Source organism: Aspergillus viridinutans (assembly GCF_018404265.1).
Source record: "Aspergillus viridinutans IFM 47045 DNA, scaffold_1, whole genome shotgun sequence".
Classification (NCBI taxonomy): Eukaryota; Fungi; Ascomycota; class Eurotiomycetes; order Eurotiales; family Aspergillaceae; genus Aspergillus; species Aspergillus viridinutans.
In genome coordinates this window covers 2,381,766-2,397,595 of record NW_025091217.1, presented here as the reverse complement: position 1 = coordinate 2,397,595, position 15,830 = coordinate 2,381,766, and the positions used below count along the sequence as shown (strand labels likewise).

The following is a 15,830-nucleotide window of genomic DNA, read 5'->3' as shown; positions in this document are numbered from 1 at the left end:
TGTTCCGCCAATGTCGCCTCATTGTGGAAAGGATATAGACAAAATAGTGGGCCGATATCGTCATATGAGCCATTTAAATACTTCATCTGCTCGAGAATGTTTTATAGACGACAAATCTAAGTAGACACACTGACGGAGGTCATGCAAAGTACGAGAAAGACGATGGAGTGGTTGTGGTTGATGATATGGAATGGCCCATGAACTCGGATGCCTTTGGATTTCTCTCGGCAGTCTCGACCACGACATCAGTGGAGGCTCTCAAGCAGGTGAGTAACCTCCTCAAATAGCCCTCACTGCTCGGTCAGCTCGGTTGCTCAAACGTGAACCAGCAACCACTCGTCAGCAAAAAGGATCGTTTGCTGGGCGGACTCGTTCTTCTAGCGCGATCGGTATTTCGATACCTGGTTAATATCTTATACACCGACTGGCGTGTCATTCCATAGTAGCGTCTCGGCCTCAAGCTCCTCCTGATAGTCATCCTCTGTGAATGCATCGCGAATGATCTGCCGGATTTCCGGGAATCGTTCTGCACCATACATGAGCTTTGTAAACTCCCAGTACTCGGGATAGAAGCCTGCGCATTCCCAGTCCACAATTCCAGACAGGCGTCCACGATCAATAAGGATATTGCTGGGGTGGAGATCGGCATGGGTGAACACAGACCGATATGGACGGGCGTGGACGGCTGCAATCTTGTCCTTTGTCCCCTTGCGCACGTAGCGGTGGACTAGGAAGGCGTTGAATTCAGAAACCAGGTTGAATGGACCACATGTGCCGGATGGAAAACGATGGTCCTTCAGCGGGCCGCCATGACAGTTGCAGAAGAGGTACGAGGTCTGGTTCGGAACGCACCGCAGCTGCGACAAAACACTCTTCAAGTCTTTCGACAGCTGCTCGCGCTCCGAGTATGAGAGACGGTGAAAGACCGCCCCTAGCGTTTGTCCGGGCACGGCCGTCATGATAAGAACGGGATGCCTGCTCCCCTGGTATTCATCCACCCAGAGGGGTGCTGGGATCGAAGTGTACCGTTCCACCAGCCGCAATGCCTCAGCTTCATTAGGATGAGAGCGTTTGCATTCTTTCGCAAATAGTCCGAACGGCAGCCGGTGCACGAGGCCGGCGGAAGACCGCGGGTAGAGGTGGCTGCCTAGTTTCAGAAGCACGCGGTAGCACTGGACACGAATCAACTTGGGCACAAGATGCCAGAGAGAGCGTAAAGTCTTCTGTGTCATTGAATTCAACAGGACTATCCAAAGTGACCAAATCAGCATTAGAGGCCCGCACGCAGGGGATCAGTGTCCCATACATAACGGGGGCGAGGGCCAACCCTCGGCGATTCGTTCGACAACATGGAATAGATGCAACGAGGCTGCAATCCGGTAGTGCGTTCGGAATAGGAATGGATCTGGAAGAGGTAGGTTTGCGTCTCGGGTCTCCATGATGAACATCTGCTCTGTCTGGTCCCATGGGCTGCCATCGCTGAGGAAGAGCGAATCACAAGGCTCGGGCCACAGTTTGGAGACGAAATACTAGCACCAGGTCAGTCAGAAGTACTTGCGTTGTAAGCAAAGGTCCCCCGAGGTACAGACATGAACTTTGCTCGCTGTTTTGAGCCTGATCTCGGTCTCATCATTCCATTGGTCGGGAGTATCAGTTGGGGGGGAAATTTGAATGTGTCCATTTCGAAAAGCCGAATGAATGCTAGGTGAAAGTAAGAACAGGTTTCTTAGTTGAGATTCCACCGTGTTAGTCCGCAAAAGGGCCTGAAGCTCAACTGTCTTGGCAGGGGTCAAGAAAGCTTGCAGAATAAGATAAAGAGGACCCTAGTAGTAGCAGGATGGAGTTTTAGTGAGATCTCTTATTCCAATCTTAGCGTAAAGATGCCTAATAAACACCTACCTGCGGATCCATGTCACTGTCATCGAAAAGGCTCGGTGGGATCACCCAGGCATGATCGAAACGAACGCATACGCTGGGGTCCGATGGCTTCCGACACAGCATAAAGCAGTGCGAATCGTCCCGAGCTTCGACCAGAGTTCGTGCTTCTGACGAGACTTGGTCTCGCCTGGCCACTGATTCGACGGTTAGCGGAGAAACAGGAGCACGCTCGGTTTCGACTGACACTTAGTGACAACTCGCTTCCAGTGGAGTTTTAATTCTCGCAAGACTTGCTCCGGAGGACGACCGGAACGGTCGTGGATCCTTTCCCAGATATATTGAGCAGCATAGTCCGGATCGACAGCCTCGTCCAGAAAGGCTCTCCAGATCGAATGCTCGGTTGGTGTGAGCTGGGTGGACTCAATTAGCCGGATAGTCGCGTTATATCTTCCTAATCGAGGCGCCATTTTCGAGAATGAGCGACGAGCGTATCTAGAGCACGATGTCTGATGTACTTCTGTCTGCCCTTAGACGGTCCGACAATGGGGTTGGGAAAGAGGCAGAGCGTGTCCTCAAACGCCGTGTGTTACGCGACGCTACTGGTCGTTAGTAGAGGATTTCCTTTTGAGTGCCCCTCTGTTCTGTTCCAATCTGCTCATGTCTTTGCTCAGTGGGTCTGACTGTCTTGACGACGCGGATCGCCAGAAGTCTTGGCCCTCTTGGGGAAACACTGTCTGGGTTCTTGGCAATCGCCAGTGAGATGGAGCTAACGCACCTGCTCTTGATACATACATAAGTTGCGACCCTCAAACAGCTCTGGCGCCGAGCGGTTGTAGAGTTCGTAACAGACTACTATCTACCTTTAATCATTAGGCTACGTAATAGCCAATCCTTTCAAGTTATGAAGGCATAGCACTCTTTGGTCATTCCAGTTAACGCTCTGGGGTCCCAGCTTCAACACAAAACACACAGAAAACTATCTTAGATCCAATGAACTACTCAGATTAAGCGCTATAGGTAAAATTAGCACCATCACCAGTGACCAGGCAGGCACATATAAGGCCACGTTGTGCCTGCTCTCAATCCCTCTATCTTTACATTCAAACCATCATTTCTGAAACTATAAGACAAAGTTCCTAAAGCCTCCCAAATGTCAACCGAGATCACCTTCGATGTCAACGGGCTCTATATTCTTCTGTCTGATCGTGGCGAAAACAGTTACACATTCCACTGGGGCCTCTACCTACATCAGGGTGAGAATTCGGGCTACATCTATCATCTGCTAAATGAGACCGATTCGACTAGCTGGCGCTTCGACCCGCGACCCAGTCAGGACGTCATCGACTCTCAGAGACTGCTTGTGGCCCTCAAGATAGGAGCTTTAGAGCCTACACTTCATCAGGCTTTGCTTGATCGTCTTTGGCAAATCCCGATCGCGTATTCAACTCGATTCCACGAAAGCATCACCTGCCGGGTGTGGCTCAAAGAGGCGCTCTTTGCATTAGATGACGAAGGCTATATCAAGCTCACCAAGAGCGTGGATGACATCGAAGCCGAGGCAAAGAACTTCGCAATGCGAAACAAGAGTCGGGGCACGAAGACCGTTGCTCGAAGTACCGGAAGCCAAGCTTGACGTTTCGTGTGCCATTCAAGAGCCTTGAATGGGACTTTGATGACCTCCCGTGTATATTCAATAGACGTCTGATGGTCGATATTTGGATAGAGAGCCGAGAAAGCAAACCCTCAATACAGCGGACCTTGACGGCCCGGAAAAGTATACAATCTCTGGAAAAGGTATCTCTTGTAGATATCTGCATTGGTCATCTCAACTGATGAATCAGATCATAATGCCGTTAGTCTCCGTGAGACAGAGTCGTCGCAGATACTGCTCGGAAAAAAAAGTTCCTAAGAATAATGAAAAAGAAGAAAGAAGTCACAGTAGAAACGGCAAAATAGTAAAAAGAAAAATCGTGAAGCAGATGCTGCACCAGCGATTAGACCAAATCCCATTTGACCATCCCGAGCCCATAATATTTCCGCTTCCAACCAACGCCAGACGCGCCTTTTGTGTATCAAAACAAACCCGACTCCATGGCTAGAACGCCTCAGTTCCCACCGTGTACGCGAACAGAAATGGTAGTGTGTAGAAAGACAGCAGATTAGAAAGGAGACGGTCACAAATGTGCTCCCGTAAGAGACAAAGTGGAAGAACGAAAAGAAAGATCCCGCCAATTACCACGGACGCGCAGCAAGCGTTACCAGCAGATAAATGTGCCTAGAAAAAGAATGAGGGAACATGTGAGGTCGATGCTGAACCAGGCGCGTCCTTCACTGCCATGTCCGGTGATGTGGGACTTTCTCGCTTAGTCGCTTCAGCTTCTCCTGTCGCTTTGACCTCGCGGTTCATTGTGTCTACCGGCGCCGGTGAATCGCGGGTTTCGGTCGATTGATCGGAAACAGGCTTCTGTGGAGGAAGCATGGCAGTCGCTTGCGCTTGGCTCTTCTCCGACGTCGGGGTGGTCAGTGCCCCCCTTCGGCTGAGATAATCACCAAGACTGAGCTTCTTCTTGACAGGGCTCGGCGCAGTCACTCCAGACCCTGGAGTTGCTGCGGCAGGTTGCGCTGGTGCATCCAGGGTAGATGGCGATGACACCGTCGACCCGGTCGCCGATCCCGGACTGATGGCAATCGGTCCTGTGGGGTGAGTGGCTGGGGGAAGAGGAACCCAGAGATTTGTACGGTGACCGTTCACCTTGCTTCTTGGTAACAGAGCATTGTGGGCAGCAGTGGATGGCCAGGGAGGGGGTAGTGGAGGCTTGGTCAACCCCCTAGGAGCCGATGGGGGAGTCGATACTTTTTGTTCTGCCTCTTGAGTCTGTGATTGACCGGAGGACACGACCGTAGGCGAGTTGGAGTCCTTCATTTCCACGTCTTCCTTCTCGGTCGAGGAAGTTTTGAGAGGTGTAACATTTCGGTACAAGCCGCCGTGAGGACTCGAAGACAGAGGTGAGAGCGCAGCTGGAGACGGCGATGGTGATTCCACCAAGCGAACATGATCTGCATGACAGCGCTTGAGTAGCCGTTGCGTGAGGGGTACATAGCTAGGCCGCCGTAGGGATGGCGCAGCAGACAGCACTAACGTATCAGCCTCGGGCTCCGTCTGAATGGCCGAGTCCACATAGTGCGGACGTCGCAACGGAGACCGCCCGTGAGGAACGCCCATACCGGAGGGCTTTCTAGACATGGACCCTGAGGGCTGGGCCGAAGAGGACGAGCGAGAATGACCTTGGGCTGATACAGTCTGATAAGCTGACTGGCCTGCCTGGGTCTGAGATACCAAGGATGCTTGGCCACTGTTTCGCTTCTTCCTCTTGTGCGCCTGCTGATCATGTTCTAGTTGCTGGAATTTCTTTTCCGCTGCCGCAATCTTGCGCTTTTCTCGAGCGGACAACTCAGACTCGCCATCGTGCTGCAGCGTAGGAGTAAGATCCCGACTGCGTGGCTGGCCCCGCGAAGAGCCCGATGTAGAACGACTGTCGGGCTGATCGTCATCCTCCATATTCTTGGTCGTTTCACTGCCTGCGCGACTGGTTGTCGCCGACGGCGATGCGGCGGATTTCGTCTTGGCTTTCTTCCGCTTACCGTTGACCTGCTTCGACTCGAGCGCCTTTGGGTGCCGCCGGCGATCAACGCTAGCAAGTAAGCAATTAGCTGGAGGCTCGCACGCGCAGCCACCGAAATTTGCAAGCACATTGCTGATGCAAATTGCAGCTACTTCCTGAGCGCTGTCACTAGGCTCCTGCTTGACCAGACCGTGTGTCGACTCGAAGAGTTGGGGATCCAGATACCACATGGCCGTAATCTCCGAGTTGGCCGAAATGTCTTCTTTAGCAACGAAGCAGAAATGATACTCGACCTCATTGGTGATGTAAGTCTTGATCGTGACATTGGGTCGACATGAGCGACGCACATAACGGAGAATGCTACCCTCATGTCGACTGTCAATGTAGATGGGCAGCTGGGGGTGGAAGAATACGAAAGGTTCCGGATGACGAAGCTCCTGCCAGCGATTGCTGGGATCCAGGCAATAGTCTCGCAAAAGACCAATCTTGCCAGTAATCTCACCAACAATGTGGTCTTTGGAGACACTCTCGCGAGTCCTGAGAACCTTCCACGTTGGATGTTGCCCTTCGATATCGATGCTGGGGTCGGTGATTGTTTCTGTAGATAACGAAGGCCAGAGCGACCGGTCCAGCGCAGTATCCGACCAGGTGAAAATGTCACGAGACGATCGCCCAGTGGAAACTCGAGCGAGCGCAGTTGGCTCTGTCACCCAGGACGCCAAGTCTGCCGCAAGAGGGAGGTTGACAAAGAGGTTGCTATTCATGGGGGCATAGTCCTGATCATGGTCATAAAGATGCAGAAATTCATTCGAGTAAAGGGGGATGGACGGCCCTAGGGATTTAGTAGGACTCATGGAAGTTGCGACACGTCTGCGGGCATCGGGTGGGAAAGGCGCAGCACCTGAAACAGAACTGATGGATCCGGAGGCGCGATGAGTGGCTTTGGCCTTTTTGGCAGGGGGCTGGTCTCGAGCAATCGAGTCCGCCCGGTGATGGAACCCGTTCACCTTGTCACCATGGTCCTTGACCCTTTTCTTCTGACCTTTCGCTCCGGCACGTTTCGCTTTCCGGTCACCGCTGTCGCCGACCTCCCTGAGACGTCTCTGCCGCTCGGTGGCACGCTTAGCATCGAGGTAGCGAGGCTCGCAGTCCACGCAGTTGTGGACTTCAGGCACGTGGCGACCATGATAGTAGCACTCGATGTGCTGCCAAGTCTCGCACCGTTCGCAAAAGACCGTGTTGCCATCGTCATCTTCGAATGCGCAGATGCATTTGATGGTATACGGCTCCTCCTCGTCAGGGGCGGCAGAGTCGGAAACGGCGCCGTTGAGGGCGGGTGAGTTCAGGGGTACGGTGACCGGATAGGGCTCCGTGGTTGAGTGCGTGATGGCGACTGGGGAGGTATCTGTCATAATCTGACAGAGTACCCCCTCCACGAATGAATGAAAAACGCGCTGTGTGTATCGTTGTGGGCTTCAACTAACCCGTTCAGACCCAACAGGCATGCCACCTACCACCAAATGGATGGTTACACGTCCTTACTCAGTTTCTGCCCAATAATCAACAACACCTGCGGTATAGAGTGAAAGAATCTAGTTGGGTCCTTCAAAGCGGGATCGAAAACAGTACCCCCAAAGAGGACGCGAAATCGAAAGAACCGCGAGCTCTACCGAGAAATCGTTGCCCAAGTGTGACGAACGTCAAGATTGAGGGTTATGGATCGAGGTGAGGCAAGCAAGACTTCAGAGCAGTGGACCTGGATTGCGCGTGCGACCGTGAAACGAGGTTATCGTATCGAGAATTAGAAGCCGCCGATCGTGTAGTGGCTGGCGGATCACGAATCGCATGGAGGGAAGATGCGAAAAAAACGATTTCACTGTTGAAAGACTCGAAAGAGCTCGAAAGGGTTCGAAGGAAGAACGGAGCTGGTGGGTGAGCAGGAATACGTAGATGGGAGGAGAAAAGCGGAAGAAAAGAAGAAGATGATGAGAAGGTGAATGACAAGATGGTATTATGGAAGAAAAGGTGAATAAAGGATGGAATCTGGATGAGAAACGAAGAAGAAAATGGGTAAGCGAGCAGAGTGAAGGGAAGCGAGAGAGGGAGGGCGACGAGGAGAGGGAGGTACTAGGTACGGGTAGGGTGTGGTAAGAGACAAGAGACAGAGAGCAGCGAGAGGCTAAAGGCACGGATGGGCCATTCAAGCGGCGTTCCAGAAGTCCCAGAGAGAAAGAGGAAAAGCGTGGAATTTTTTTCTCTTCCCACCCGCTCTCAGTTCTGGGGATCAGCTTCGGGCAATCTGGTTAGAGATCACGAGCTTGATCATCGCTTTGAGGAATCGGAAATTCGACAAAATCGAGGGAAAAATAATCTAACAAAACAATAAAATAAAATAATGGAAGTTTGTCAGGAATAAAATTAGAATATTGACGACGATTGTGAAAAGGTCGGGAAAAGGGAAGGGGGAAGCCGACGAATGCCTGCCCAGCCGGCCATCGAGGAATCGATCCAAGGGAGGACGAGTCAACGACACAGTCTCAAAGACGAGAAGAGGGGGCAAGGATGGGAGAGAAAGCAAGCAAGAGAACCTAGACCAGAACAGGCGGTTTGTTTCGAGTTCGGGTTCATCCTGGAGCTGCCGGAAACGAACACGACCAGTGAGCTGCTGGTTGAGGATGGGAAGGGTTGGCGGCCTGAGAAGTCAGGCCTTGATGGGGAGTGGGGGGTGAGGGAGGGAATTGCTGCCTCGCTGCCTGGGTGGTTGGGCACCTAGAGTGAGCTCCCGCTTGCCTGTTTCCGGTACGTGCTGAAGGCACTAGGCCAGAAGGGGAAGTGTAGTTAGTCCGACCCATTTTGGGGATAGCGGGGATGCACATGACACGCGGAAGGGTCCAAGAAACCGAAAGTGGCAGAGAGAGAAAGACGGGAGGAGAGAAGAACGAGCATATCACATCGACAGTAGATGGGAATATGAAAGTGGGTGATCAGCCGTATCCCATTTTCAATGAAAATGAAAAGGAAAGGAAAATTCGCTCAGTAATCAAACTACTCGACCTTGACTCTGATGACCATTCCCTAAGCGGGCAAACAGCCCAGGAATGAGGCAATTCCTATCCGGTCGTCTGTACCTCCAACGACTCAAGGGACATGAAGTTATTTTCACTCCAGTCACGAGAGAACAAGGGAATCAATGGAAGGAAATCTCAAAGAAACCGTAGGGAAGAGGAGCGGCGGTTAGTATCAACGGTGGTTAGTAAAAGAGAGTAAAGGAGCGATCCTGTCAGGCGAGAGAGCAATGGGAAGACGGAGGGATCTTCCGCGTGTTGTACATCGCCCAATAGGCACCACCAACTGAGTCAGGTAACCCCAGCGATCTGGCGGATTGCCACCATTATTCTGTGAGACAGTGGTTTCAAGATCAACCCAGGCAATAATTGTGAGCGAACAGATTTGTAGTGAAAATGATGCAGGGAAGTGGTTGAGAGAAAACGCTCGCTCGCTCTGTGTCGGGGACATCAGATCGCGAGTAAGTCGGGCGCCGTCCATGTATCAGACCGAACAGTATAATTCAGGGAACAGCTGAGCAAGGCAAAAACTCCGGGGGAAAAGCACCGAATGGAGAGATCGGTCATCTTTCCCCCCTTGCTCATCGCTTCTTTCTCTTCCTGAACCTCTCCCCGCTTGCTCGGAGCATGGTAGGGAACAAGAAGAGGAGAACCGACAGAAAAGCGAACAAGGAGTGATATAGCCAGTGAAAAGAAAGAAATAAACAACAAGGATTGTCAGATGCCACTGTAACTAGACATTTCAACTTGCTGTAGCAGTGTATCGAGAACCCTCAGGGAAATCTGTGTTTGGGGAGGAAGAGGGGAGAAGGGTAGCGAAGAAAAAAGTAGTCATCTGCTCTGTCTGTCTTGACTAGAGAATGACCTGAGGCTTTCCGGCGGAAGAGACACAGTTCTTAAAGTAAATAAGGGAAAGAAAAGATGGGAGGGCGAAATCAAAAGGCATAACTCCGTATTATTTGAAATGGTAATGGGGCAGAATTTGCCTGTCTTGTTGTCGCTGCTAGCAAGATGGCCCAACCCACCGCGTACTAAAAAGCCCAGACGCTTCCTAAAGCGGGTTGTCGATGGCAACAAAGATTTTCTCCTTCATGATTTGCTTTTCATCCCGTTTTAAACATCCACTCACCTCGCAGAATACATGGATTTCAAAGCCATCGTCAATGATAAATCTCTTAAGAACAATCCTTGTACTGGTGGTCCGTTAGGAAGCCCAAAGAATGGCCGCAATGTGGAAACCTCATCCTTCCCTTTCTGCCTCAGGCAGTCGGCACAGACATAATGAAGCTGCCATTGCACCGCACTATTTCAATTTGCCACTAGATTTGAGTGGCTGGGAGATTGAGAACAGATCAAGCTGCTTGTACGGAGGAATCAATTTTCAATCGACTTTCTCGTACTTTAATCGTTAGCAAAAGAACTTGGAAGCCTCGCTAGGAATAAGTGCTCCATGCCTGCCACAGAGATAATCTGGAAGTTGAACTGGATTCTGCACGATTGAGATGCCATCTTCAGACCTCGTTATACTGCCGATGAAAAGTTGAGAAAATAAATTTACTAAAGAACAATAAAACTCATCATTTTTTTAGAGCTAAAAACCAGAAATTGATTGACCTGCTGGACCTATAAATAGCATAAGAATATCAAATCGTCAAATACAGTCCTGAGCCTACAAAATGCGAGCCCGTCCAAAACATTCCTAGTCCCAACTAAAGAGCGCCAGCCTGTTATCACTCTCGCTCCAAATTGTTCCTGTGGTGGGTGAATTTTCAAAGGGCTGTGTTGTGTAAGGGTGGATCTGCTAGTTCTGTCCTGTCGTTGGACGTTGTAGGAGGAAGCTCTATAGCCCAATCTCCAGGTTCCTCAATACTGGTTTCCTTCATCCTCGCCCGTCTCCGAATAACGGCATAGCCCACATGATGGCCAAAGTAGAGCAGGAAAAAGGAGGATATTCCGAAGTACACAGGAAGCAACTTGCTCGCGGCCAGCTGCGACGGAGTCGCTATGATGAAACTGTTAGCAATAGGCAACAGTGTACATGTGACAATGCCAAAGTATGTCCCATAGGGCTGTATTCTGGCCCGGTGTACAGAGGTAAAGCCTAAGGCTTCTGTCTGCCTGCGAAAGTAAAGATAGACGATGCCCGTGCCCACCCAGGAGATGCATCCGGACGTGGTGATAAAATACATCAGCGAATTAAAGACAATCGAGCTGGATGTCATCGCGGAGAAATATGCGAAACCGGAGAAAAGGGCCGATGTCATGACTGCTACATATGGTACATCCCATCGGTTGCGCCGCCTGAAAAGTTCGGGAGCATGCCCAGCTTCAGCCAATGAATACAGCGTGCGTGAAGAGGTGAAGAGAAAAGAACGGCCTGATGCGACAGACGAGAGGAAGATCAACGCGGTCACGACCACTGGCAGAACAGGAATTCCGCTCCTCCTGATCGCCACCAGATAAGGAGAGGTCCCAGCGCCAACCCCGTGGTTTGTAAGTGACGGATCGTTAAAGGGGCTCATCACGCCCATGGCCAATGCGTTGAGTATATAGAGCGCGAAAAGATGTACCATGTCGATTCGGGATACACTCAGAATGTTGGCTTGCTGTTCCGACCCAAGTTGTTCAATTCTCTGGACGATGAGCTCCGGCGTAAAGACGAAGGCAATCATGCTAAACAAGAGGCACTGGAGCAGACCTAGGAACCGACCCAAATGACCATCGTATATGAATTCGTTCATGGGGCCCGGCTCGTTCCAGTAATGAAATCCTTGGACAGGAGAGTGAGGGACACCTGGAATTGCAAAGACAACGGAGAGAAAGACGAGGCCCGTGGTCGTGATCAGTTTCAAGAAGGTAAAAACAGCTTCCGACCTCTTGAACGAGCTTTCTGGGAGCATGTTGAAGCCAAATATGATCAAAGTAGGAATGCTGACACGAAGCGCAACCGCAGGCGAGGGATTCACCATTCCAAGACTGACAATAGCGTTCGTGATTTCGAACGGGATGAGCATCGCCAGTGAATACCAGCGAAGGTAACCCATGGAGAAGGCCAAGTGGTTTGGGGCGTATCGGTAGGTGTGAGAGACCATTGTGCCATCTTGGGCCGGCATATGAGCTGCAATCTCCGACAAGGCGGTAGTGAGACAGTATACCAGAGCAGACATGAAAAAATAGGAGAAGAGCAAGGAAGCAGGACCCCCAGCGGCCAGCGCCTGGCCGCCTCCGATAAAGAGGCCTGTCCCAAGGGTCGGTCCGACAGCCATGATTTGCAGCTAAGAATGGTAATATGAGTAAAGATACGGGGCACAAATTGAGAAAGCCAGGAGGTCTGCCCGGTTGAATGAGATACTTCATGGAGGCCTGGAATAGGTAGAAGACATAGTGCGTATGAGGGATGATCGTTCTTGCCTCATACAGCTCCCCCGGGTCAAACAACACATTCTCATCCCCATTTTGCGAAAAAGGAAAGGAGCAAGAGCCGTTGACGAGGTTCGAGGTAGCGAGTCTATTGCAATATTCGAGACGAAATCTAATCCATCAGCCCGACCGGAACCTTCACAAGAAACAAAAGACCCCCTTAAAGGAAAAGCAAGCAGAGATCGCTGGGTATCACAGTCTAACGAAGACAAGGACAGAAGAGAAGAGTATAAAACCCTGTCAGATACGCATAACCACGAGAACGCCGAGCAGCAACTCCGTAACTGCTACCCTTTGGTGAAAGCTTGATGAGCAGCTAATTGCGGTAGTCAAACGGCGTCAGAAGACAAAGGCGATTCACTCATAGTCTATATCGGTCTCAGCGTATTCGAGCCACTTGCCCGACAAGGCCTTCTTCCAGAAGCGGACAGCGCCATCGTCACCAGAAGAGATGAGACAGTCACCTAAGATAGTTCAGCTGCATGCCAGGCATTGGTTGCCAAGAGTCCCCGTCAAAAGCTCACCTGCGTAGGAAAACTCTACCTGCCATACATCGAGGTGTTTGCTATCGATACAAGCAACCTCCTTGTATGAATGCTTGAACTGCGAATCGCCTGTCGCTGGACGATTCGTCACCGACTCAGGAGTTCGATTTGCAAGAGCAGACCCAATCCCGGATTGTGCAGTGGCACGCAAGGAGGGTGACTGTGAATGGGATTCGACGTGTCTTCCATTGGCGTTCTGTGAAGCACTGTTTGACATCAAAGTATAAACTTCAAAGACTCGTACGAAGCCATCTTTGCAGCCACTAGCAATGAGATCGTAGCCTCGAACAGAGCCATTAGCCCAGGAGATGTCCCTGACAAGCCCACCATGCCCAGCCAATTCAATGGCGTGGTAGAAACGACGATTGGCGTCGGTGCGGTATACTTTGACGCTGTCCATCGCGGCGACGACAAGAGAGAGGCTCTTACGGTCCCAGCTCGGATTGACCAAGTGAGTAATGTCTGTTGGATCATGGTGAAACTGCACCTTGAAGCTAGTTTCTTCTCCGCGTTGAGGCGCAGTGCAAACTCGAAACTGGTCCAGGGGCTGCCAGTCCGCCAGCGAATCGGGACTGACGGGTTCCATGACCATGAGATAGCCATCCCGAGTAATTACAGCGAGCCAGGTCTCAAGGTCAATGTTGCGAAAATCCATAGAAACGAACGGATGTCGTTGCGGCGCCGTCATACGGAAGATCGGCCTGAAACGTCGCCCCGAATTGGGTGGTTGGGTGACGTCTTCCTGCCAGATTTTGCACTTCATGTCTTCGCCTACACTACCTATGTGCTGGCCGGTAAATGGACCATTCCACGTCGCCTGCCACAGATGAGTATTTGCCGGCGCAACAGAAACAACGTAACTCTTCGGATGCTTACATCACGGATTTCAGCGTCATGAGCGCGCCAGGTATCGATCAGTTGCCATTCACCATCTTTCTGATCCCACACCTTCATGCGGTGGTCCGAAGAAGCGGTGACAATGCGATTGCCATAAAAGTTGAATTTGGTGACCGTCACCAAGTCACGATGGCCGGCATCGAAGTCGGCGAATCCAGAGGCCATGTCGGGCCGATCAGGTGTCCCTTGTCAAGGACCCAGTGACCAGGTTCATTCAATTGGATCAGACAGACAGGCATACAATGCGGATCCAAGCATGCGCGTCAATTTCAATCGAAGCAGAACAGCAAACAGCCCATGTACACAGATAAGCTGGAGGTGCTAGTGAATTAGGCGGAAGCACTACTCATCACCGTCACAATAATAACCGTCCAGTATCCTGTGGGGCCAGCTGATTCGAGACTTTTCCTATTGCGGATTGACTGGAGATCAGCTAAGCATGTGAATTTCTCACCGCCATGTGGGCGGTCTCAAACGACCGGCAGAACGGGCATGGGAGTGTGGAGGGTGAAATGATGCCAGATTGCAATCCTTCGCCTGGACGCAATAATGCCAGGAATTGATCCTTCTTTGCTCCCCAGGAGCTCTCGCTCAGGACTAATATATAGCACAGTAATGCCGAAGCTGTTTCCCTGACAATGAATTCAGCATCTGCAAGCTCGCTTTCTCGTCGGGAGACCTGGCGTCTCTTGGTGCTGGCGGGAGCGGGTATTGGAATCATCGTGAATAGTCTTCAAGGAGACGGCGCACCTCTAATCGCATCCATTGCTTTTAGCGCAGTTGCTTTTGCATTGACCTTTAGCTTAATTCGATGGCTGGGACCGGTTTTCATGAGAGCCGGCCTAAAGGGCAAAGACATGGCCAAGCCAAGACGACCTGAAATGTACGAGCATCTGCGAATTGCTGCTTTTTCCCCTTCGATAATTCTCATCCTTGCTATTCGAGTTGTTCGTGACTAGCCGGGTAAATATGAAGTTGTCATGCTAATTGATTTTGCTAGCCCGGAGACGATGGGGGCTGTTTGCGCTGTCGTGTACCTTCTGGCACTCATCTTCTTCATTCCCTTTGCCATTTATAAGGACATCGTTGCAGCTACTTCGGGCGGTGGTAATCGAGATGTAGTGCTTGAGATTGATCACGTCGAGAACGGTCGCTTTCTTCATCGCTTTCCACATTCCAAGGTCCGTTCTGCCGGTTCTCCTACCACACTTAGGTAACTGACATGTTGAAGCTTGCGTCTTATCTGTCGGGGCTCCTCTCGTTGCAATGCATTGTCATACTAGGAATAGGAGATGATCTGCTCGATATACGCTGGAGACACAAAGTCCTCATTCCGGCATTTGGTGCAATCCCCATGCTCATTGTTTACTTTGTGGACTTTGGTGTTACGCACGTTGTCGTGCCGGTGCCCCTGCAGCCGTACTTGGGCGCTTTTGTGGACTTGGGATGGCTGTACTATGTGTACATGGCCGCTATTGCCATTTTTTGTCCCAACGCCATCAACATGCTGGCGGGGATCAACGGAGTGGAAGTTGCACAATCACTCGTGATTGCGGTGCTGCTGGTTGCGAATGATTTGTTATACATTGCACCTACAACGCCGTTCCCGCACCCGGCTACCGACTCGCATCTATTTTCTTTATACTTCCTGCTCCCCTTCATCGGGGTCTCATTGGCCTTGCTGTGCCACAACTGGTATCCATCGAAGGTGTTTGTGGGCGATACCTACTGCTACTTTGCGGGGATGGTGTTTGCCGTGGTGGGGATTCTGGGCCATTTCAGTAAAACCCTCCTGCTGCTCTTCATCCCACAAATCTTCAACTTTCTGTACTCGACTCCGCAGCTCTTCCACATCATCCCTTGCCCCCGTCACCGGCTCCCCAAGTTCAACGCCATGAGCGGGCTGTTGGACGCATCCGTGACCGAGTGGACCGTGCCTCCGGCCCCATTGGTGGGCATTGGCCTAGAGATCCTGCACAGGTTGCGGCTGATTCGCCTTACAAAAAACGAGAAGGGCGAGATCGTCGAGTCGACCAATCTGACGATCCTGAATCTGTGGCTGGTCTGGATGGGACCGATGCGGGAGGATCGTCTGGCGTGGCACATGGTGATGGTTCAGACCGTTTGTGGAGTCTTCGGCTTGTTTGTGCGACATCGTCTGGCGTTGCTGGTGTTTCGGCAAGATAATAGAGCATTCAGATACGGCGTATAGTTCTAATCATTAGGGTGTGATGCTGGAGGAGTTGTAACATAGATCATTTCTTTGCATTTGCCGACATCATTCACAGCCTCTGCTAGGGTCAATGCGGTCTGAAGAAACCAACATCAACGTATCACCAAAAGTACCTACCTAGTATGTTGAGTGTTTCAATCCTCTCGAGATGATACTAGGTCCGACAAGG

At 51.2% G+C, this 15,830-nt stretch overlaps 6 protein-coding genes across 6 annotated transcripts; 2 read left to right on the top strand and 4 right to left on the bottom strand.

Moving 5' to 3' along the window:
* Positions 1-413: 413 nt before the first annotated feature.
* Aspvir_000719 (aminoglycoside phosphotransferase family protein) lies at positions 414-2,345 on the bottom strand (the record flags this gene model as incomplete). The annotated part of the gene is made up of 4 exons (XM_043265853.1): positions 414-1,246; positions 1,307-1,529; positions 1,900-2,072; positions 2,123-2,345. The coding sequence occupies 4 exons, from the start codon at positions 2,343-2,345 to the stop codon at positions 414-416; spliced, it is 1,452 nt and encodes a 483-aa protein (XP_043121788.1).
* Positions 2,346-3,028: 683 nt separating this feature from the next.
* On the top strand, positions 3,029-3,511 carry Aspvir_000718 (uncharacterized protein; the record flags this gene model as incomplete). Its single annotated transcript, XM_043265852.1, has 1 exon — positions 3,029-3,511. The coding sequence occupies one exon, from the start codon at positions 3,029-3,031 to the stop codon at positions 3,509-3,511; it is 483 nt and encodes a 160-aa protein (XP_043121787.1).
* Positions 3,512-4,153: 642 nt separating this feature from the next.
* On the bottom strand, positions 4,154-6,913 carry Aspvir_000717 (putative PHD finger and SET domain protein; the record flags this gene model as incomplete). Its single annotated transcript, XM_043265851.1, has 1 exon — positions 4,154-6,913. The coding sequence occupies one exon, from the start codon at positions 6,911-6,913 to the stop codon at positions 4,154-4,156; it is 2,760 nt and encodes a 919-aa protein (XP_043121786.1).
* Positions 6,914-10,335: 3,422 nt separating this feature from the next.
* On the bottom strand, positions 10,336-11,832 carry Aspvir_000716 (putative proline permease; the record flags this gene model as incomplete). Its single annotated transcript, XM_043265850.1, has 1 exon — positions 10,336-11,832. The coding sequence occupies one exon, from the start codon at positions 11,830-11,832 to the stop codon at positions 10,336-10,338; it is 1,497 nt and encodes a 498-aa protein (XP_043121785.1).
* Positions 11,833-12,343: 511 nt separating this feature from the next.
* Aspvir_000715 (putative nuclear pore protein (SEH1)) lies at positions 12,344-13,593 on the bottom strand (the record flags this gene model as incomplete). Its single annotated transcript, XM_043265849.1, has 3 exons — positions 12,344-12,450; positions 12,511-13,348; positions 13,408-13,593. The coding sequence occupies 3 exons, from the start codon at positions 13,591-13,593 to the stop codon at positions 12,344-12,346; spliced, it is 1,131 nt and encodes a 376-aa protein (XP_043121784.1).
* Positions 13,594-14,066: 473 nt separating this feature from the next.
* Positions 14,067-15,640, top strand: Aspvir_000714 (UDP-N-acetylglucosamine--dolichyl-phosphate N-acetylglucosaminephosphotransferase; the record flags this gene model as incomplete). Its single annotated transcript, XM_043265848.1, has 3 exons — positions 14,067-14,311; positions 14,429-14,609; positions 14,660-15,640. 3 exons carry the CDS (start codon positions 14,067-14,069, stop codon positions 15,638-15,640), a joined length of 1,407 nt encoding a protein of 468 aa, XP_043121783.1.
* Positions 15,641-15,830: the final 190 nt, after the last annotated feature.